A 23,400-nucleotide genomic window follows, 5' to 3' on the forward strand; every position below is an offset into this window, starting at 1 on the left:
AGCAAGTTAGCAATGTGTTCCTAGCCCAAGTCATTGTTAGTACTAAAAGTACTCCCCCAGTACCCGTCCTAGCACTTTTAGATTCCGGAGCTAATTCCTGTTTCATGGATCGAAATTTTGCCCAAGCTTCTCAGATATCCTTAAGAAAACTTCCTTGTCCCGCATCTGTAGTGGTCATTGATGGTCGTCCCATTGCTTCCGGGAATATTGTAGAAGAATCAGAACCCATTCAAGTTGTCCTAGGTAGTTTTGTGTGTATAATATCATTTAATATAATTAGTAGTCCAGAGCATCCCATTGTCCTAGGATTACCTTGGCTTGAATTACATAATCCAGCCATAGATTGGAGAACAAGAGAAGTCCGATATCGACCACCCCAAGAATCAACTCACCGAGTTTCGACCATTTCACTCCATCAACTACGCGAAGAAGGACCCAAGGAGGCAATGTTCCTATTTGCCATATCAGTACATCCTTCTAGCACTATTAAGAAGGACTCCTCAATACAACTTCCGGCAAAATATCATCCTTATGCCGATGTATTTGACAAGGTAAAAGCCGGTACCCTTCCTCATCACCGTCCCTATGACTGTCCCATCGATTTACAACCAGGAACCGAGCCACCATGGGGACCAATTTACAACTTGTCACCCACCGAGTTAGAAGTCCTTCGAGCCTACATAGAGGAGAACTTGGCAAGCGGGTTCATCCGTCATTCGAAATCTCCGACCGGTGCACCCATCTTCTTTGTCAAGAAGAAAGATGGCTCACTTCGTCTTGTCGTTGATTACCGCGGATTGAATAAAGTCACCATCCGGAATAGGTATGCACTTCCTCTTATATCAAGTCTTTTAGAGCGAGTTAATGGTGCCAAGTTTTTTACTAAAATCGACCTACGAGGAGCGTATAATCTCGTGCGGATCCGACCGGGAGATGAGTGGAAGACCGCTTTTCGCACGCGGTATGGGCATTTCGAGTATACTGTTATGCCGTTTGGCCTAACCAATGCACCCGCAGTCTTCCAACACATGGCAAATGATATATTCAGAGACCTCTTGGATATCTGTTTGATCATTTATCTGGATGATCTGTTGATTTATTCGAAGACCCAGGAAGAGCACGATTCTCATGTACTATTAGTACTAAAGCGACTCCGCGAGAATGGTCTTTATGCCAAGCTAGAGAAATGTAGCTTTGACTGCAAGCAAGTGGAATTTCTAGGCTACGTCATCTCCTCAAAGGGCATCGCCATGGATCCAGCTAAAATCCAAACTGTACTAGAGTGGCAAATTCCACGGTCAGTACGAGATGTACAATGTTTTCTAGGCTTTGCTAACTTCTACCGTAAGTTTATACAGGATTACTCGAAGATTATTTTACCTCTCACACAACTTACGAAGAAGGGCCAAGCATTTCTTTGGTCCATCGAAGCAGATATGGCTTTTCGGCATCTTAAGAAAGCCTTTACATCAGCACCGATTCTAGCTCATGTGGATACAAGCAAACCATTCATCATGGAGGCCAACGCATCAGATTTCGCCCTCGCTAGCATCCTTTCTCAACAAGGCGATAAAGAAGAGTTGCATCCGGTGGCTTTCCATTCGCGCAAATTCAATGTCGCAGAAATCAACTACGAAATACATGACAAGGAGTTATTAGCCATCGTGGATTCATTTGTACAATGGCGGCATTTCTTAGAGGGCTCTCCACATCAGGTCATTGTCTTTAGCGATCATAAAAATCTTGCTTATTTTCAGAACGCTCGCATACTAAATCGACGGCAAGCTCGGTGGGCGCAATTCCTCACGCGTTTCAACTTCGAAATCACATATCGACCGGGGAAGCAGCAAGGAAAAGCAGATGCACTATCACGGCGTTCATATCTTGCACCTCGTCCTGGTGACGCAACATTTGATAATCAAAAGCAAGTAATCTTGGGACCAACACGATTGCACACGACGCGGATTTTTCACACCCCGATGGATTCACGGATTACCGATGACATACGTGCAACCTTGAAGACGGATAGTTTTGCTCAAGACATCCTGGTGCACATTGATACTTCTCGGGCATCCTGTTCTCAGTCTCAACAACCAGGTATTGACTACCGACAATTCGAATATCATGATGGTTTGTTATTCTTTAAAAAGCGCGTATATGTCCCCGATTGCTCCTGTCGCCTTCAAATCGTCCAACATTGTCACAACACCCATACGGCGGGACATTTCGGTAGTACCAAGACGTTGGAGTTAGTGCAGCGATCTTTTTGGTGGCCCCACATGCGCCGTTTTGTCGACGACTACGTTCGGACCTGTGATGCTTGCTGCCGAGCAAAGATGCCACGACACCATCCATATGGCTTGTTGGAACCTTTACCAATTCCAAGTAAGCCATGGCAGTCTATTTGTCTTGATTTTATTACAGATCTGCCGGTCTCGAAGGGGTTCGATGCTATCCTAACCGTCGTCGATCGATATACGAAGATGGCACATTTTGTGCCATGTACTAAAGCCATCACTAGCGAGGAAACCGCCGCTCTTGTTATGCGTGAGGTATTTCGGCATCATGGCCTACCAGACAGTATTATCAGTGACAGAGGCCCGCAATTTGTCTCCAAATTTTGGCAGCATCTCTTCAGGATGCTCAAGGTCTCCTGCAACCTCTCCTCCGGCTACCATCCTCAAACTGACGGATAGGCGGAACGAACAAACCAAACGTTGGAGCAATATCTCCGGTGTTTCCTGAGTTATCAACAGGACGATTGGGCCGAGATTCTCCACTTTGCGGAGTTTGCGTATAATAATGCTATTCACTCCTCGACTCGGGTCTCCCCATTTCTCGCTTATACCGGTTTCCATCCTCGCTGGTCGGTGATCGACACTCCGGAGCTACCTACCAACCCTCGTGCCGAGGACCATTTGGAGAGGCTACGCAAGATCCAGATGGATCTCTCTACTCACCTTCGTCATGCTCAACACACACAGAAGACTTATGCGGATCGTCATCGGATTCCCTCCTCTTTTGCCATCGGAGATCGAGTATGGCTCTTACGTCGTCACATCAAGACTACTCGACCGTGCGACAAGTTGGATTATCGACGACTCGGTCCTTTCCGTATTACGGGGAAGATTAATGATGTCACCTTCCGCCTGGATCTCCCTCCGCAGCTTCAGATACATCCGGTTTTCCATTGTTCTCTTCTTGAACCTTATAAAGCAAACACCATTCCCGATCGTGTGACACCACCGCCGCCCCCGCTGGAGTTGGACGCCGGCCCGGAGTATGAAGTTGCTGCCATCCTCGATTCCAAACTTGTTCGCAACAAACTTTATTACTTGGTCGATTGGCTCGGTTATAGTCCGAGCGAACGTACTTGGGAACCCGTCGAGAATGTTGCCAATGCACAAGATCTTCTTGCTGATTTCCACCGAAAGTATCCGAACAAACCCGGTCCGCAGTTAGCGCCGACTCGTTCCACTCGTCGTCTTTAAGGGGGAGATAGTGTCATGGCAAGACTCGAACCCATGACTTTATGCTACATGGGTCGAGCTCTTACCATTAGATTAGGAATTGTATTTGGTAGGATATTATTTTCATTTATACTTTATCATAGAAAATTGATGTATATTCCAGATCTCTCTGGAACATTCTAGAAGCTTCAAGATTATTCCTAAAAACACTATAAAAGGAGGCACAAGGCATTGTTTTGAACCAAATTGGTTCAACGCCAGTCTTAAGCCTCTTAGCCGCTTGTACTTATCTTTTCACATAATATATAGCTGCTGTCATCATCTCTCTCATTCTCGCTATCTCTCTCTCTCTCTCTCTCTCCTCTTCTCACTTCCTCTCTCGGGAATCTTACGCAGTCTCGTCCTCTTAGTACTAATAGTACTGCTGTTCTTAGTACTAATTCCATCTCTGTTTTAGTACTATTCCTGACACCCGACGTCGTTGTTTCAGCATCTGATAAAGGCCCTCGACGTTGTGTTGACTCTATTTCCATCGGAGTGGGACCATCCCGTGTAACGGGTTTGGGAACTTGTGGCGGTGTTGCGACTATTGAAGCATATGTCTGTTCCAGTTGGCGGCGTAGCATTTGTTGACGTTCAGAACATCGCTCAAATAGGCGATTATCACATCGCATAGCTCAACTAATGGCCTTTGTAAGAGACTTTGGATCTTCTTGGAAAGTAAGAAGAAGATCTTTGACATTGTTACACAAACCCTGACGGAATTGATCCATTAAGGTTGCCTCATCCCAAGGGATGACACATGCCAAGAGACGGAAATCTGCTACGTAGGCTGAAGCGGGACGATCTCTTTGTCGGAGTCTTCGAATCTTGTTTGTTGTCATTCTAGTGTTATCGGTGTCTCCAAAACTAGCTTGAAACTCTTTAACGAATGCCTCGAAATTCTCCAAAAATGGTGATTTCTTCTCTAGAAGTGGTGCAAACCATGCTAATGTTGTACCTCTTAGCAAGGTTCCTATTAATCCCACACGAGCAGCATCAATTGGGTACCGATTGGGATGTAACTGAATCACCAAACGGACTTGATTCAGGAAACCTTGAAACAAAGATCGGGTACCATCAAACTTGGCAGGGAGGCTAAGCTTTGGTTCCCTTGGGGAGTTTTGAACCCCTATTGCTTGTTCTCGTAATGTTAATATAGTAGCCTCGAGTTGATGAACCCGTTGTGATAACTCCTCATATTGATGAGCTTTCTCGGTACTCACTTGTTGTAAATCGCTGAGTAGCCTATGATTTTCTTGCTCTAATGCTACAAACTTAGTCATGAGCATGTCAAGCTCAGAAAGGACACGCATATACTCTTGCTTGTTGACGGATTCCATAACTGAGGGGAAAAAAGAAAGAAGGGAAAAGAAGAAATCTTGCTAGGGTTATTGGAAAAGGAAACAGAAATATGCGGTTCAAACTGTCGAGACTCGTGGGTAGGAGATAGAGTGAGAGTGAGCGCGATAGCGAAAGAGAGAGGGTGTGTGTGTGTGCGTGAGAGAGAGAGAGTGAGAGTGAGTGAGAGAGATAAGACTTGAAATAGAAATGAGATTATATTATGATGAAACAAGATTACAATGAGTAGGCTAAGGGCTAAAGATTGGTGTTGAACCAAATGAGTTGAAATGAATGTATGGACACTTATTTATAGATCCTTATGGAGTATTCTAGAATGTTCTAGAATATTTTAGATTTTTATGATAAGAAATATAATCATGAAATATTAAAGGATGTTCTAGAATAATCTAGAATGTTCTAGAATATTCTCTTATCTCGTAATAACTAAAAATATAATTATTATAATCACACAACATATATGTTATTACAATGGTTAAGGGTTCAACACATAAACCAAGAAGTCGTGGGTTCAATTCTTGATAAGCCAAAATGTTGTCTTCATGACAATGAGAACGCCATATTGCGCAAGATTTGTGCCAATTGATTATGGCATTGGATCTCTTGCAAAATACGGCTAGCCCACTTTCTAGCGTTTGGAGGTTTTCGAAGTCCCCTTGCAGGTAGACCATTGTATCATCTGCAAATTCTATATCCATGATGCTTTGGTGAGAATGAGGTATGAGAAGACCACGTAGTTTGAGATGTCGTGAGTTGAGAAAGCAAGAGAGTGCTTCGGCGTATAATAGAAATAAGGATGCAAATTCTATATCCATGATGCTTTGGTGAGAATGAGGTACAAGAAGACCACGTAGTTTGAGATGCCACGAGTTGAGAAAGCAAGAGAGTGCTTCGGCATATAATAGAAATAAGGATGGAGCTAGTGGGCATCCCTGTCGTACAAATTGGGATATTCGGAAAAAAGGGCCCCTTTCACCTGCCAATGAAACGCAACTGCTATCGTTCCTATAAAGTCCTACAATGCCTTTGATCCATGTCTCTTGAAAGCCGAGTTTCCCCATCACACTTTCTAGAAAGTTCCACCACGTAGTTTGAGATGTCGTGAGTTGAGAAAGCAAGAGAGTGCTTCAGCGTATAATAGAAATAAGGATGCAAATTCTATATCCATGATGCTTTGGTGAGAATGAGGTACAAGAAGACCACGTCGTTTGAGATGCCACGAGTTGAGAAAGCAAGAGAGTGCCACGTCGTTCCATCCTCTCAGTTGAGGTTGTGCATCACTGTTCTAGCCTGCCTCGGGCCTTTGGAGCGGAAGAATTCCATTGTGGTTTTGTCCCCTACTCGAATCCATCGCGCCATGCTTCCATGAAACTCCATGTCATATATTTCCTTTTCCGCCATGTTGAGTTCATGTTTGACCGTGGCGACTTGTCCTGCGATCCAAATACATGATGGGTATCTCTGTCGGAGTCGGTGTAAGGCTAATAGTCCCCGTTTTGTCCTCTGTCGCTTCTCTTGAGCATCCTTGCTTCTGGTCTTAACAATCTCATGTAGGAGAGTTGAAGCTCTTGTTAATTTAGCTAGAAGTTTGTAAGATATTGATGCGTCATTGACGGGTAATGACCATTGGTTGGAGAGTTGTTCCTTCACCTCTATAAATGTGTAAATAGTGTGTGGGATGCGAGTTTGGAATGGACCCCATTTTCGGTGCAATTGAAAATGACCAACTACCGGGTAATGGTTAGAGAAAGTCGTGCCTGGAGTTATGCGACACCACCCTCCCTTCGCTTCTAGAGCCTCGCCCAGATAAATGCGGTCAATTCGAGATAGGGTGGGTCCACTATTCCGCCCATCTAATCAGGAGAATAGGAGAGAATCCCTTTTTCGTTGGAAGTTGTCAGAATGACAGATGTCTCGCAGATTAAGATGTACACATAGCTTCTCCCATTGTTTACGTTCCCTTCCTTGTAGAACTATGGAGTTGTGGTTGGAGCTATCGTGAATGGATTCGATCATATTAAAATCCCCTCCAATGCACCACTCTTCCGCACCCGCTACTTGTAGGCAGATGCGGTCCCAGAATGTTGCCCCTTCTGTTCTGCTATTTGGAGCATAAACATTCATGAAGTTCCAACATTGCCCTTGGATGGCTAATGTGCAAAAATGTGCCCTACCAGGTCTAAGTGATTCCTAGTGTATTAAGCCTTGGGTTACATGTTCCCGAATCAAAGTGCAAATACCACCATGATTTCCATCCTCCCAAATTGTTGGCTCCCAAATCATTCACCATGATCCTGGTAGAAGGTCTCCGACTTCCTTTAACTGCGTGCTATCGAGGTGGTGTTCATGCAACATGATGATGTCAGCAACACACCCTAATAAATATTCTTCAAGATCCCTTCTCAATTTCCATCTGTTTTGCTGGTCTCGTCGACTTCTGAGCCCTTGTACATTCCATGTTACAATCTTCATACTCATGGAATGGGGTGGGAGATTGCTAGTTGTTCCTGGTGCTTTGCACAACAGGTCGTGAGTGGGGAGCACTCACCATTTAGACATCCAGTCATTTCCAGGGATGGAATGTTGGTCCAAATCCAAGAGTAGAGTTTGTGGGTTATCCGGTGAGCTTCAATAATCCCTTCCTGCTTCTCATAGAAATAGAAGAAGCTTAGAATTAGATGGGTGTCTATGATAATCCGCAGGTGGATGTGGTAGAGATGAGGTTCCTCTTCATCCATGGTGCACCAGAATTCTGTGTTATTCTAATGCTTCTTTAGTTCGTTCATGAGTGCTTCATCTCTTATTTTTGTGACAAAACAGGTTGCTTGACTGCATAGGGTAACTTTGATCTTGGACTTGGACCATTCCTCTTGTGCCGTCTTTGTCAAATGTTGATGAGTCATTGACAAGGATTCTCAATATGAGAAGTCATTTCGGTTTAACACCAGTCTTGAGCTTCTTAGTCAAGCTCGTTGTTGTAATAATCTTTTTTACAGTTATTTTATTCATATCACCTTGAGAAACTCCCTAGTCTATTTCACATTTAGTGTATCTCCCTTTGTGCACTCTAACTTTGTTTTTGCATGCTCTAACAATTGGAACAAGAGTATATATATTATATATTATTCTCTACCCTTGTTTACTTCACCCCTTTGTAATTATGGCATTGAAACAAGAAAATCAACATTTGCTTAAATATCTACATCAACACTATGAGAGACAAACACGAAGAATTGACACAATGTATACAATAATTGTAGCTCTAATAGCTTTGCACCAAGGAGTGGGAACACATGGTGTAATGAATGAATTCAATATTGGTCTTCCTAAAAAATCTCAATTATGAGGAATTTTGAAACATTGGTTCTTTACATGAACTCTTACCAATGATGGTAGGGTAATAGACCTTAATCTTTATTGTGCGACGTGAAGTTTGACGACACCCCTCAGTTAATGATTTACTTTCGTACATTTGGCAATTCAAATGCATCCAACCCGAATACCCATCTGATGCTTCTAGACTTGGATTAGTGGGTGGATTATTGAGGGGGACAAGATTAGCATGGTTTGTACCACTACTTGAAAAAGCATCTCTCAAGTAAATTATTTAGAAAAAGTAAATTGTCATGCCAAGTGAATTGACTATAATCTTTCAAAGGACCCTTAGAAGTTGAACAAAAAGCATGATCGGGAATGACATGATTCAAGTTATCTCGTGCGAATTCATCTGCATCAAGATCTCTCCTAATTTAATCAATAAGCATAGAATCTGGGGGCACCTTAGAGGCGTTAGTTGCCATCACTTCTAAATTATTGGAATCAAGGAGGACCTACTTTTGATGGTCAAAAAGCAGGTTCCCCAAACAAGGTACCATGTAGGAATGCTAGGATAGGGCATTTGCATTTCCTTGGTGTATTTTGGGACGATATATGATCAAGAAATTGAAGCACGTAAGAAATTGACCTACTTTTGGTGGTCAAAAAGTAGGTTCCCCAAACAAGGTACCATGTAGGAATGCTAGGATAGGGCATTTGCATTTCCTTGGTGTATTTTGGGGTGATATATGATCAAAAAATTGAAGCACGTAAGAAATTGTGCCCAACGAGCTTGTTGACGATTCAAGAATTGAACATTTTGGAAATATGTTAGGTTGTTGTGATAATTGTAGACAACAATTTGGTGGAGAGAACCTTCCACGAAATGGTGCCAATACTCAAAAGGTGTATGATAGCCAAAAGCTTGAATCTCATAATTAATTTTTGTTGTTTCAAATTTAGGTGAATGAAAGCAATTGAATGCAACTACTCGTTGTCTTCAGCTTATGAGAGGTCACTCTTGAGTGCAAATTTTGATGCATCAACTTTTAAAATAAAGAGCTTGGCTAAGTCAACATGGATCAATATATAGGCGAACATGAATGTACGTTTTAAGCTTTTAAATGCCTCAACTACATCTGAATTCCATACAAATGGGTTGGTCTATCTTTGTTAATTGTGTGTAGAACCATCGTTGATTAAATCTTGATGAATGTATGTTAAAAATTTGCAAATCCCAAGAAGCATTGGACATCATGCATAAATCGTGGTGTCTGTCACTCTAAAATTGTTTGCTCCTTTGTTGGATCCATAGAGATTCCGTCCAAGTTGAGACTACACATATATCGAAGGATTTCTACTTTGTTGCGATTGAAACTACATTTGTCGAGTTGATTCCTTTCGATGTCTAGAGGCAAAGTAAATATGCATTAGTAGTTGAAGTACTAAGGCTAGGGGATTAATACTAATAAGGTAAATAAGGTATCAGACTACAAATAACATTGTACTGATGCAAACACATATTAAGTATATATGGCATGCTAACACCCATTTAATAGTTGAAGTACTAATGGTACCAAACTAATATCGCTAAGGTGTAGTATTAGCAATAACATAGTTCTAATACAAATGCAAATCAAGTAGTTCTAACATAGTAACATAAACCAAATTTACCATGCAATGAAGTAGAAGGATGGTGTTGCTTTAAATTGTGAGGCAATCTAGTTAAACCAAGTACAATGTTAATTAAAACTAGGACCTTGAGACAATAACTCTTCATAATGAAGCTTAAAACATTGTTGAGCAAATGGTATAATCATGCTTCGTATCATCTCAAATGTACAAGATTGATTTCTTGTATAGATTACCCTCTTCGGTCTAATACAAAACGTATGAATATGGTACATTGGTCATTGTACCAATGCATTGATTGTGGAACTACAGTTGAACCTTAAATATGTAGTTCTCAACAAAAAAAATGACAAACATAAAGACGTCATTTGGTAACTTATTGTTTATACATTCTTTGAATTCACATATTTGCTAATAACTCCTAAAGTTATAAACCAAAGACTAGTAGTTATGGGCAAACTTTACATGTCCTTAAAATATATGCAACTCTATACCATTCACACAATTGTGTTCCGAATAAACACAAGACTCCAAACTCAAAAATAATGCATAGGTCACATTTCAAACATTACACCCATCCTCCCCATTTGATCTACATACAACACATGCAGAATCACACACATCCCCGTGCATTCCCTTCAAATCACACCAAGCATTTAATAAGCCACTTTTAATGTAATACACACAACATGTGTTGCTCACTTTAAACCATGTAACAAAATACGGTTTTAAACTATGGAACTTGTGAAATCCAAGCTTAACCTCTCTAAATGTTTCTCTTTGAAGTTCATGAAGCAGTTAGTTTACAAACAGAAATATATTTATAATCAACCTATAGAATTCAACATTCAATTAAATATATAGAAATCAAATAGAATTTGTTTTTCAAAATGCCTCTCTTATTTCCAATAAGCGACAAGGTTGAACTTTGACTTCTCCTAATCTATTTGTTGCCTATATGTACATATCCTTTTTATTTGGTGAAACGTGGGTTGTTTATGTAAAAAGTGGAACTAGTTGCTTATCTAAAAAGCAATTACTTTCTCAATAATCTCTTTAGACAAAGAGTCACCTTATTTTCTACAACCAAACCCCACACCTTTAAAGTGTTTCGACAACATATTTCTTCGATGCTTTCTCATATTCTCCTTTGAATTCCAAGTGCAATTGCCACATTTGTATTGCTACATTTCTACTCTTAATCAAATCTATTCTTAACCTCAAGTATGTAACGGATTATAGTAAGAACAATACACCGTTAGCTCCTTTTAGATATTGGTCACATAGTTCGGCCAACCAATGCAAAAGACACATCAATCACATTGATGAATACCATTTTTTGTTACATTATCTTGACAAGTTGTGGCAACAAATTCAAGGATGAGAATTAAGCTAGTAAGGTTTTGAGTAAGACAATATTCAAGGGGACTTGCATAAAGAAATCAACAAAAAACAATTGAATGAGGATAATATGATAGATTGAATACAAATGACAATATAATCATAATACAGATATAACACATTAACATGTTACCACATAGGACATAAATTGATCAATCGCAAACTAATTACCAGTATATGCATGTCGATTAGATTAATTGCCAAGCCTAAAATCTATAGAATGGTGTTGAATGTTCAATATATGTGACATCCCTAAACCTCAAACATACCAAGTATCATGCTTCCACAATAAACCCTCAACTTATCATTGCTTGAATACATAGATAAAAAGAAAGCATCTATAAAGAAATATATGTTTGATATACATAGATAAAACTAAAGATGGAATGTTTTATGAGAAGGAAATGTCTAGTGGTTCTAACATAATCTATATGTTTATGGTTAGTATTATCTCCCAGTCTATTGTTGGCCTTTTGTGGAAGGCTATTCTAAAATAGGACACACTAAGTAAGCTCAAAGGCCAATTGATCAAGCTAGTGTTTATTTGGGCAAAACTATTGTGAACCTCTCAGCCTAAGTATATAATGAGTTAATTTAAGACTTGGAGGGATAAGTGTTGTGATGGTGCATGCCAATTTACTCCACACCAAGGGTTTAGCCCCTAGATATTAATCTAGACCATTGTTATCAAGATTGTGTCCAAATATGTGATCATCCACAAATCAATGGGCCCTAATTATTAACCTAGACCATTGTTATTAAGATTGTGCCCAAATATGTGATCATCCACAAATTAATGGGCCTTAATTATTAATATGGACCATTGTTATCAAGATTGTGTCCAAATATGTGATCATCCACAAATTAATGGGCCCTTTTGACTTCATAAGGTTGTGTATCTTCATAAGAAGAATCCTTGAAATTGGCATAAAGAGAAAGGTAGATTACATAAGAATAAATCTTAAGAAGATTGTTAGAACATTTTCTTTTTAGTATGCATTTGAATCAAAATATTTGGGGCATAAAACACACGAGGACATCTTTAAATCAAATGGTGGTTCATAGCTTCAGTTTCTCGCATGATTCGACCATCAAAATCTACAATGACAATCCAAACATATCGAAATTTTATCATCAAACTTTCATCGAGGCCTTCACGTTAAGCATTGAGGGAAAAAGAACCCTTACCTACACATAGGGGGCCAATGCATGGTCAATAGTTTGGATGTCATAGTTAACAAGACGTTAGTCTACATATAAATGGGTTATTTTACAAGATATATGTTATATCTACAATATACACCCTGCATCACCTTGGGACTAAAGTCTCTATCAAGATCTTATATCATCGCCAAGTTTTTATTATTTTTGTGCATCCCCATAAAAGATAATTCTCGTGCCTTATTGTCAAATTGATTTCACATGCCGCCATCATCATTTTCGCATTAAGTGAGAAGTGGTTGAGAGCAAAGACTCATAAACCTTGATGGGGGTTATCCCGTATACCTATACAATTATTTGTAGTATCTGTAGGGTTTTACCAAAACTATAAATAAAGAGGTCATATGTGAACATCAGTGAAGATGCATTCACCACATGTACATTTTCTTTGTTATGATGTCATGATAGACTGTTAACTGATGGAGCTATATTTTAATCATGCACATGATACATGCTTAATTCATCCTCATAATTCCCAAGCTTTTAGCAATCAATGATCTATCATGTTGATGGCAAGCAATCAACCATCCACTCAATGCAAGGGGCTTTTTCACCATCATAATATGAAGCATTAACCCTCACAAGTATCTTTCTCATGTTCAAGCTAATCAATTCAAATGCGTAACAATAAAAGTTTGAGTATGTTAGATTTACATTTTTTTACCTTCAACTACCTTCATCTTCAGGAGTATACATTCTGACATTTTAACACTACGAGAGGTATTAACACCCTCCATACTAAGGGGCTTATTTTTTCTTTGCATTACCTCTAGGAACTAAAAATGAGTAATAATAAGTGTATGTATTATTCATTAAAAAGCTAAACTTACATGGCTTACCGAATCCAAATAACAAAGAAACATCACTTTCATTACTTGCGAGTATGACAAGATTTGAGGTGCGTCCAAAAATAACTCAACGTTTTTAAACCCAAGATTATTTAATTATGCCGTATAGTACCCTCTTAAAACATAAAGATAAACATAAAGCATACGAAGAATGATTTCTTTGTCCCGCACTTCAAATTCCTTTGATATAGTTTGGTCACTTATCTACATCGTCAATCATCTACCATGCACTTTCAAATTTAACCTTTTGCTGACTTATCATGCTTAACATATTTTCAAGTGTCCATTGTCGATGCGAAGGTCAAGATCATAATGCTATCCATTGCATCTACCAACCCTCCATTGTCTTTACTTTGATTTCTTGGTCTTTACCATGCATCATGCACATATTTAGATATAATTTGATAGATATCCATAACTTTTTCAACATACTTCTGCTAGTGCCTGTACTTGTCCATTTCTTCACCAAATGGTTCTTGAATTGTGTTCTTTTTGTACGAGCACTAAGCATGATAGATGCAACCACAATCCTCGTAGATGTAATCAGACTATTATAGTATAACGAAATGAGGTTCATGCATACCACAAAATACATACTCGTGTAAGAGGTTTAGCACTAATTGTGAAGGGTAAAAACTAGTACTACTATAAAGCCTCTAGTTCTTTATCATTAAGTATTGTTGGAGTAAAAGTATGTTAATAGCGTACAAATACTTGCCTATGCCCAAGAGAATGCATGAGTGTGACTAAACACATCTCCATAGCCATTATGTAGGTTTGAGTATCCTACAGAAACTAGCACATGGCACACCCATGAAGTTGCGAGATTGAGCAATCCAGTACACAACACAAAGAAAACCAAGGTTCAAGATCCAATATACAAGATTACTCTTTTTCATTATGATTCTTAAGACTACACAGTTAGATGCATGTGACATGGCTAGAGAGTGAAAACTCAATGGTCCCATCCACTAGATTTGAAAACAAAGAAGTTGCTTCCCTCATATCTAGGGTGAAGCCAATCATATGTTCCACATAATTGCTGGTCTTCGAACCCACTGTGGAGGGTTTAAATCTACTGACCAATGGAAAATCTTTATAAATGGAAGAAAAATCATTCTTTTAAAAAGAACTCATGGTCTTTTCCCAATTAATATGTGCATTGAAAAGAAAAAACTCGAAACTCTATCGGATACAAGAAGTTTTTCCTGAACACTGACAATGTGATGATTTTCCAAACACTATAACTCAGAATATATTAGTGGCAATCACTAACCTTGATTGACATATTCTTGCTGGTTATTGATGGGCTTTTTATATGAATCATAATCTGCATCAATCATATACTTGGCTTTACTCTTAAATATTCAGAAACTCTTTCCAAACACATCGTAAAATTGTTTTGCACCTCCTTCTTCACCACGCCTGGGTTGCATGACTTTGGAACATCAAGCACAATAATAACATCCAAAAAATGTTGAATTAAGATTTGGTATGGATAGTGACTTCAAGATGTTGGGTTACGATTAAGAAACCCAAATCCCTAACCCTTTTTTCATACATGCTCTACTTAATAATGTATGATTCTAATGTTTTTCCCCACATACCTTGTCTTTAATGTTGCTTGGCATGAGTTTAAACACCACCGTCTATGATAAATACTAGACCAATGCTCCTTCATTAAAACTCAAATGAAACCTCAATGATTCTATGTAGTAAAGAATGAGGAAATGGTTATCATAGGAAAATGATTGATTGATGTGAAACATTTTTAGCTATTGACCATAAATAACACAATCCATATCCAATAAATGGTCTTCAATAAACTCCCTACAATTACGAATATGGGCAATTTGAATAAATTCTATTTGATTAATGAAATGTGTTTATATTATAATACAGAAAAGAAGGGTGTTCGTGACTGATACAACAGTTTCAAATAGATATCAATCTATATGATAAATCGAGTTATACGTATGTTGCAGTTTAATACCATCAGCATCTTTGATGTTATAAGCAATGACAAAGATCAAAGTGGAGCAAACGATACTAAATAATCTATATCCAAAATGGAAATTTAATTTACCTTTGACAAGGACCAAAGTGTTGTGAATCAGAAAATCCTTTATTTTATATAGGGAATGTGTAAACTAGAAATCTCAAGAAATTTCTGAAAGTGTTGCCTTCCGCAAAGTAAGTTTTAGTTCTTCCAACTGAAAAACAACGAGAAAGAGAGATTTGGTTACTGATCTTTGATAAGACTATCATAGCTGCGAAAGAATTTGCTTTACCTCTTTGCACATTTGTTCATGACGCATTACTAGTTCATTATACTTCATCTCAAGATCAATCTTCTCTCTCTTTATCCTCTCAAATTCGGATGCTGTGGGCCCTCCCAAATGATGCTGTATAAACCTGGACAAAACTTATTGTAGGCAATGAAATGATCACAAACAATAGAATTGAGTTGAATTCATTCTTTCTTTCCGTGCTAAATGCTCAGAAGTTGCAAATCTCTCAATCAACCAGCAAAACATTGCGCACATAAATAGGGAAATGGGGAAATTTTGTGCAAGGAGAACTTATGGGAGATTTCTTCAAGTTTAGAAATCTCTATTTCTCATATTTTTAAACAAAAAACTAGGAACCAATAGTAGAGATATGCCTAGGAAACTAGGATCAATAGTAGGAATGTGCTTACATATATCAAAGAGACTACAATGGTATTAAACTGCAATGGATATCAATCTATATGATAAATCGAGTTATACATATGTCTAGGAAACTAGGATCAATCGTACGAATGTGCTTACTAAACACCCACCAGAAACTACAATGAACTAAACAAAGCTCCTAAGAATATGTATAGCGAATGTAATCCTTAGTGAATACACACCTAGGATCAAACCCTACACCCTAAATGTAGATGGTTGTTATAAACAACCAAATTTTTTTGTCACACACCCTAGGACCGAACCCTACAACCGAAATTCATATGATTCCATTATAAGCAGCCATTTTTTTTGGCATTTGCAAAGTATTAGTCAGCAAATTCTTCGTGAACACAGAAGTTCCAGATTTTACAAGAAAGGAGAGCTTACTCTATCGCAGTTGTGGGTTTTTCATTTTCTTCATAGAGGCCCACAAGCACTGCTCAATGAAAAAACAGCACAAAATATGAGACTAAGAATCTTTGATTGTTTACTTTGAAGGTTTACTACTCAATAATTTGAGAGAATTCACAAATCTTCACAAACCCAAAATACTGGTGCTTGCAATATATCACGGAGCAGACAAATCATTAGTATTTTAAGAAACAAAACTCCCTACAATTGGTGATAATTCCATTTTGAATGTAATCTAAGGTTTTAAAGGGCATTTCTTTTGCACAAAAAAACGGATATAATATAAAGTTCAATGAACTAAAGGTTCTAGAGGCAGAAAAAATATATCTTTAGCCAATTACAGAACCCAATTACTACGGTTAATCATGCAAAGAATAAATTTTAAAAAAAACCATGGAACACCTCTAAAAACACCGACATTTTCTTTTGTGAAGAAGAAGAAGAAGAAGAAGTATATATTATCTAAGGTTAGAGCAATTAGGGTTAGAGATAAGAGGGGAAAGGAGGAGGAAACCTTTGGTAAGAGCATCGAGAACTCCACTTGATTCCAAATACTTCCTGAAAGCCTCTTTCTTAGACTCGCTTTCCTGAAGAACGCAAGAAAAAACTTATAAGAAGAAGAAATCATAAGATTTAGGGACGGAAATGATGATCAGATCGAGGTCCGAGAAGAGAGAATGATTTGTAGTAGTAGAGAGAGAGAGAGAATGGAAGAAAAGATCGACGCACCATGGCACCTGCAGCTGCTGTTGCTTCTGAACAAAAGAACCGAACAGAGAAAGACAGGAGGCAGATTAAGAAGAAGAAGAAGAAGAAGAAGAAGAAGAAAGGACTGAGGAGAGCGTTTTGGGTAATTCCAAAATCTACCCTTCCATCCCACAATCAGCAGCTAAACGAAAAAGAAAAAGAAAAAAACTACCCTTCCACTGTAAATATCATAAATCACACACTTTCCTCTAACAATCGGCAACAATGGAACCGAACCACGGCTTAACGGTTTAAAAGGTTCGGCTCGAGTTCGGTTTTTTTTTTAAAAACGGTTCGGTTCGGTTTCAACAGTTTAAACGGTTTTTGTTTTTTTTTTATTCAAAAAAATATATATTAAAATTTGTTTTTAAATAATCTTTTCATGCCTTATTCACACATTTTGGGGAATTTTTAAAATTTTTAAACATTTAAATAATGATATTTTATTTTATTTTTTTAATTTAAAATTTGACCTAAGCTAAAAACCGAAACCGAACCATGAAATCACGGTTTTACCAAAAAATTTAATGGTTCGGTTCGGATTAACAGTTTCATAGTTCGGTTCAGGTTTCAACATCTCTAAACGGCTCAATTTCAAACCGACTCGGTTTGGACCCTCTCAAACTAAACCGAACCGAACTATTGCCGATTGTTACTTTCTTCTAGCAATCCCCCAACCGAACCGCGAAACCATGGCTTGATAGTTTAACGGTTTAAACGGTTCGGGACAAGTTTTTTTGTAACCAGTTATGTTTCGATTCAAGCCGGTTTAACGGTTCGGGTCAACTTGAAAACCAAAACCAAACTGTGAAACTACAGCTTTAACGGTTTAAAGGTTTAGAGGTTTGAAAGTGTCTAAAACCGTTTAGTTTGATCTTGAATTTTTTTGTAACGGTTCGATTAAAACGGTTTCGTGGTTCGATTCAGTTCGCTTTTAAGTTTCAATTTTTTTAAACAATTCGTTTTTAAATTGTTTGAGTTTGGCAATCTCGAACCGAACCATGCCCAATTGTTACTTTCCTCGTCTCGTTGGTAGCAACCATTACAAGCAAAGCAAGAAACCCAACTACAACTCTACACTTCCTCCACCTTCCACCACCTCATTGCATCCGAGCAAGGCAAGGTCAGGCCAGGGTTAGGGGCCAAGGACCAGGGGTCATTTGTATATATAGTTTGGGTCACTCTATTATGCACTCTCTTTTTTCTTTTTGTGGACCCTGAGTGTGCTCTATGTATATATAATTGAAAACAAGTGTCACTATATGTGTGTAATTTGTGATTTGTAAATTGTGTCATAAATTTAGACGATGAGATTTTCTCCCATTGGCCATAATTAACCCCCTCTTTCACTTCTTGATTTTTCCTCGATATCATCTTGGAGGTGAATATGTTTCATGTCATTGTCATTTGTGTCTATCAAGTTTCAACAATGAACAAGGAAAAGGATGGAGAAGGAAAGTGGAGACACAGGAAGTGGAACATAACTTTGTATCAACATTAAACCGTAACATACCTATTATTTTCTCCCAACAAATATACAATTATTTAGAAAGGTAGGCAGAAACTCAAAATTTACTTACATACTTATCTACAAAATTTTCTATGTCCAAATCTTAATATAACAAGATCTTGTAAGTCACAAGGTCTCATAGTATTCATAGTGACAAGCCCCTTATTAATTGTATAAAACGTGGCACTATTGATAATATTGTCTCTATAGTTCTAAATAGATTAAAAAATAACAAGAACACGCCACCGGTTTGACCCTTGCATTTATCAAAACCTCTTGTTTGTTAGTGACTCTTAGAACAACTCATTATATAGACAGATAACATATCTCATCATGACAAATCCGTCTCTTTATCACTCACTAGCTTATGCATAACTTTCTCTTCTTTGTGGCAGAGCTCCCTTGGAGAAAGTATCCTCTGTACGTAAAGACAATGTGGAGATCCCTCGAGGGATGACTCCTACACTACGTACTTGAATACCTCTCTCTCTCTCTCTCTCTCTCTCTCTCTCTCTCTCTCTCTCTCTCTCTCTCTCTCTCTCTCTCTCTCTCTCTCTCTCTCAGTAAAAGTTCACAATTATATTAATTGTATGTAAAATGAACTTGTTACAACTTCTTAGTCTCCTCTACCTACCTATTGTCACGAACACACCTATCCTATGTGGGGAGAGGGACATCTCATACAACCATTTTCCGAAAAACCTGTAAAGCCATTAAAAAAACTTCAATATGCACTTGAGTAAATAATCTCCACATGCTCTAACATTGAGAAATTCCACATAAGAATGCTTTTCAATTTCTTCATATAAGCTTTCACCTCATGTGTAGTATCAAACATGGAAGCATTATGCATATTCCAATTGTGTTGCAATCCCCAATATCATAAGACTAGGCTTCACATCATCATATCCTTTGTAGTGTAGGAGGAATGTATCCCACACTATATACACACTTCTTGGTTACATGACATATACACCTCTCTCTCTAGAGTAAGCTTCGCAACACCATATCCTTGTCGTATAGGAGTAATGCCTCGCACACTACATATACATCTCTTTCTTACACTTGGATTGTGCCTTTCATGAATATGCTTTTGTGCTAAGCTATTGGAGATCACCTTGCAAACTAGCAAGCCTTTGGGTTCTATTTGTTCTATATCCTTTCCTCTTCCTTGCCCACTTTTATATAAGGTCTTCAATTGTGTCCCTTCTAGTGATAGATATGATGGCGATGAAACCCATGTCCACATGTGCCCTCTTCACTCAAATTTCGAGCCCTTGGGTATTGCATTGTCTAATGTGGATCATTCTCTAGGGTTTCACCCTTTTTAGTGGACTTTTGTGATTCTCATGGATCCTTATAATTCCTTCACCACACTTTGACACTTACTTGTTCAACTGGGAAGAACCCATCATCTTGCCTTTACTACTAGAGCTTGTTCTTTTGGCTCCATGTATTCTGACACACGACATCTATGATTCTTATATACTTGCTTCAATAAACTCTAGTATTCTTGACCATGTGTTCTGGAGGTGCAGAAGACCTTATATAAAATCCATTATCATGTATTGGTCTTATTGGATCGACTCTTGCATCAATCAATGTATGGAAACTTACAATATAGCTTGAACATTTCTTTATGTACATATAGACATTGACTTCGATCACCAATCATGAAGTCATCTCGGGGCAGAGAGAACGGAATTGCTAAGATGGGTGGATGCACTAGCATCAGACTTGAATGATTTTGAGGTCAAGGTATTCGAGCTAGATGTAGAATTCATGGGCTTCATGGACGAACGAGTGCGCATCGCGAAATCAAGCAAAGATGGTGCATTTTCCACCTCACCATTTCCTTCTAACATCCTTACCACACCACTCATGCATGGCCTTAGAACAGGGTCCTCTTGGATACACCACATTGCAACTTTGATGAGCCTCTCTACCTCTTTCACCACCTCACTACTCATAGTAGTAGGTTTAAGCCTCTCATCAACTATCTCCAACGTCCTGTTGTCTTCCACCATTATCACAGCCCATGCGGGGAAGTACCAGAAAGCATTCCTCGACAAGTCGAGGTTCCTTCGACCACTTATGAGCTCCAAGAGAACCATACCATAGCTATATACATCACTTTTACTTGTCACGCCGACTTGGAGTAGCCACTCCGGGGCGACATATCCAGGTGTGCCTCTCACGTTGGTCACGATGTCGGTCTCCTCTCGGTTCATGAGTTTCGAGAGTCCGAAATCTGAAAGCTTGGCAATGAAACTGAGGTCCAACAGGATGTTTTGAGGCTTGATGTCTAGATGGACAATGCACTCCCGGGACTCCTCGTGGAGGAAAGCTAGCCCTCTTGCGGTGTCGAGGGCAATGCTCCGGCGGATCGGCCAATCCAATACTTTTGAATCCGAGAAAAGCCATTGATCGAGAGAGCCATGGGCCATGTGATCATACACTAACAAGCATTGTGATCTTTGTGTACAAAAGCCTCGGAGCCGAACTAGGTTGACATGATTGATGCTACCAAGGGTAGCGATTTCGGCATGGAATTCCTTATGGCCTTGCTTTGCACTATCCAACCTCTTGACAGCCACCATTGTGCCATCAGGGAGCTTGCCTTCGTACACGGCCCCGAACCCGCCCGATCCGATTTGTCTCCGGAAACCTCCGGTCGCCTTGTAGAGCTCCTTGAATGTGAACCTAGTTGGCAAACCTCGCAAGCTCACCAAGAAGGCATCATCATCATCTTCATGTCGGGGCCCCAACCTCCTTCGGATCTTCGCTGCGAGAAGCGTGAAGCTCGCTATGAGCACGCACATTAGGACGGACGAGACCACGATAAGGACAATGGTGATGCTCGAGAGCATCGGATTCGAGCGGGGGCTTGGACTAGAGATTCCTATGGTAGCGTTTCGACCCACCTTTATGAAGGCTCTGAAGCTCAGGTCCGACACATTCTGTATGCTCATTGCGTAGCCATAGTTATAGCAATTCCCAGTGTTCTCTTGGTAAAAGGCTATGGTGCAATTACAACTAGAGGCACACATAAATTTGCATTGATCTAGGGAGGAGGTGGTACCTTGGTGGACATAATGATTGGCAAAGTAGCTCGCCCCGATTAGCTCGATAAAGTAGTTGGCATCATCATCATTGGTTGTGGTGGTAGTGTTTCTTGGGCAAATTGGAGGCTGTGATAGGGTGCAACCTTGGGCCGGGTCGGAAGGGTTATTGGCATGGAAGAGCTGGCGGCCGGACACATCGTCTTCATCGGGTTGTGTCGTGTTTACGAGGGGGCAAGCGCAAGAGCCATGGGAGGTGCATACTCCATAGGTACCACACCTACTAGGGAGGTGACAATACAAGGTAGGAGAGAAGATCTCCTGGTCTATCTCCCATCCATACTTCAACCTATACGCGTATGTGCGCACATTCCCGTCGGGATCGAGGCGGAGGAATATGTCTTCGGTATTGTTGTCACGATCCAAGGATGCGACCGGGATCTCGAAAGTGTTGTGGTTACATGCCATTCCGGCCCGAGACGGGGAGCCTTGCGTGAATTCAAGGACCCCACCTCCGCTAGTGTAGTGAACTGTAGTGCTCTTGCACGAGGATGGGTGCGCCACCGACTCGATCGTGTTGTTCTCATTCACGGCCGAGAACCCAACCACATGGTATGGCAACAACAATGGCGGCCCTGTGTCCGTGTCCGATGAGATCCTCACATACATGATGATGCCCGCCCGCTCCACGACCACGGAATATGGCCCACTAGAGGCCTTGCCATACGAGATGCTCGAGACGATGTGTGTCCCGGTCAAGATGACTTGTCCGGGCAAGATCGTGTCGGTCGGGTGGTCAAAGCTCTGCCACACAACCCCGTCCAGAGAAGACGAATTGGCCGCCGCCACCACGAGGTTCCCATGGTCGAGGAGAGAAAGTGTGAGCAAATCATCGTGGCGCGTGTTGGTGGATGATGATGACGATGACCATACGTGAGATAGGTCGGAATCCGTGAGAAGTAATGTGCCCGTGGAGGAGAGGGTAAGTGTGGCTCCTCGGGACACGGGCCGGTCTCGATTCGCGGCCCACACTTGTTGGGGTGCGAGATAGGGGAGGTAAATGATGGAGAGGAGGTACAATGTTGGGGTTGGGCCATTTGGAGCATTCATTTCGTTGTTGTTAGCATTGGTCGAAATGGGCACCCAACCGAATGCGAAACGAAGATCGGTGCTATTGAGGAGAGGGAGGAATGCTGATGGATCGCTCGTGTTGGGCGATTGTGTGACCAATTGAGACGAGAATGGTCCAAACATGGAGTTACTCCTTGGATAAGAAGGAGGAGAAGGAGAAGAAGAATTGGCCATGTCTACACCTACTAAACTTGAAAGAAGAAGCAGAAGAAGAAAGGGAATCAGCTTGAATTGATGAAACAAGCTTCCATGATCTGATCTATCCATTGCATTCAGAACAGAGGAGCAAGAGATGGGACACTAGTAAGAGGGAGAGAGAGAGAGAATGAGTTGTACAAGGAACAAAACCAATCATTTGTGTGTTACAACTTACAGATTGTAATGTATGTTTGTATATACAAGTGTGAAAAAGGTATATAATAAAGTGAGTAGTGAGTGTCTAGTAGATTTGGCTATTTGTGTCTTTTATGTGTTGTGCATCTCTTTCAATATATGGAAGGCTTTCTTCTTCATCTTCTTTGGATCCCCGATTCATAA

At 39.9% G+C, this 23,400-nt stretch overlaps 2 protein-coding genes across 2 annotated transcripts; both read right to left on the reverse strand.

Annotated features, from left to right (window-relative positions):
- Positions 1-15,131: 15,131 nt before the first annotated feature.
- On the reverse strand, positions 15,132-17,285 carry LOC147856952 (uncharacterized). The gene is made up of 5 exons (XM_087328077.1): positions 17,143-17,285; positions 16,928-17,000; positions 16,390-16,438; positions 15,580-15,703; positions 15,132-15,501 (listed from the first exon to the last, which is right to left on the reverse strand). Exons 1-5 carry the CDS (start codon positions 17,143-17,145, stop codon positions 15,448-15,450), a joined length of 303 nt encoding a protein of 100 aa, XP_087184203.1. The 5' UTR covers positions 17,146-17,285; the 3' UTR covers positions 15,132-15,447.
- A 2,091-nt stretch (positions 17,286-19,376) lies between these two features.
- Positions 19,377-23,074, reverse strand: LOC147856953 (G-type lectin S-receptor-like serine/threonine-protein kinase SD2-5). The gene has a single exon (XM_087328749.1). The coding sequence runs from the start codon at positions 23,035-23,037 to the stop codon at positions 20,350-20,352; it is 2,688 nt and encodes an 895-aa protein (XP_087184875.1). The 5' UTR covers positions 23,038-23,074; the 3' UTR covers positions 19,377-20,349.
- Positions 23,075-23,400: the final 326 nt, after the last annotated feature.

Source organism: Azolla caroliniana, unplaced genomic scaffold (assembly GCF_043228905.1).
Source record: "Azolla caroliniana isolate FFs.n. ecotype wild unplaced genomic scaffold, voAzoCaro1.0.p SCAF_12, whole genome shotgun sequence".
NCBI classification, from domain to species: domain Eukaryota; kingdom Viridiplantae; phylum Streptophyta; class Polypodiopsida; order Salviniales; family Salviniaceae; genus Azolla; species Azolla caroliniana.

Bases quoted from the DNA above. Each gene is read 5' to 3' on its own strand.
- LOC147856952 (XM_087328077.1), bottom strand. The intron at 16,439-16,927 runs GTTTCCTCCTCC...TTCATTGAGCAG, and splicing joins TCTCGATGCTCTTACCAAAG to TGCTTGTGGGCCTCTATGAA. The intron at 15,704-16,389 runs GTAAGCTCTCCT...AGTTTTGTCCAG, and splicing joins AAACCCACAACTGCGATAGA to GTTTATACAGCATCATTTGG.
- LOC147856953 (XM_087328749.1), bottom strand. From the start codon at position 23,037: ATGGCCAATTCTTCTTCTCCTTCTCCTCCTTCTTATCCAAGGAGTAAC.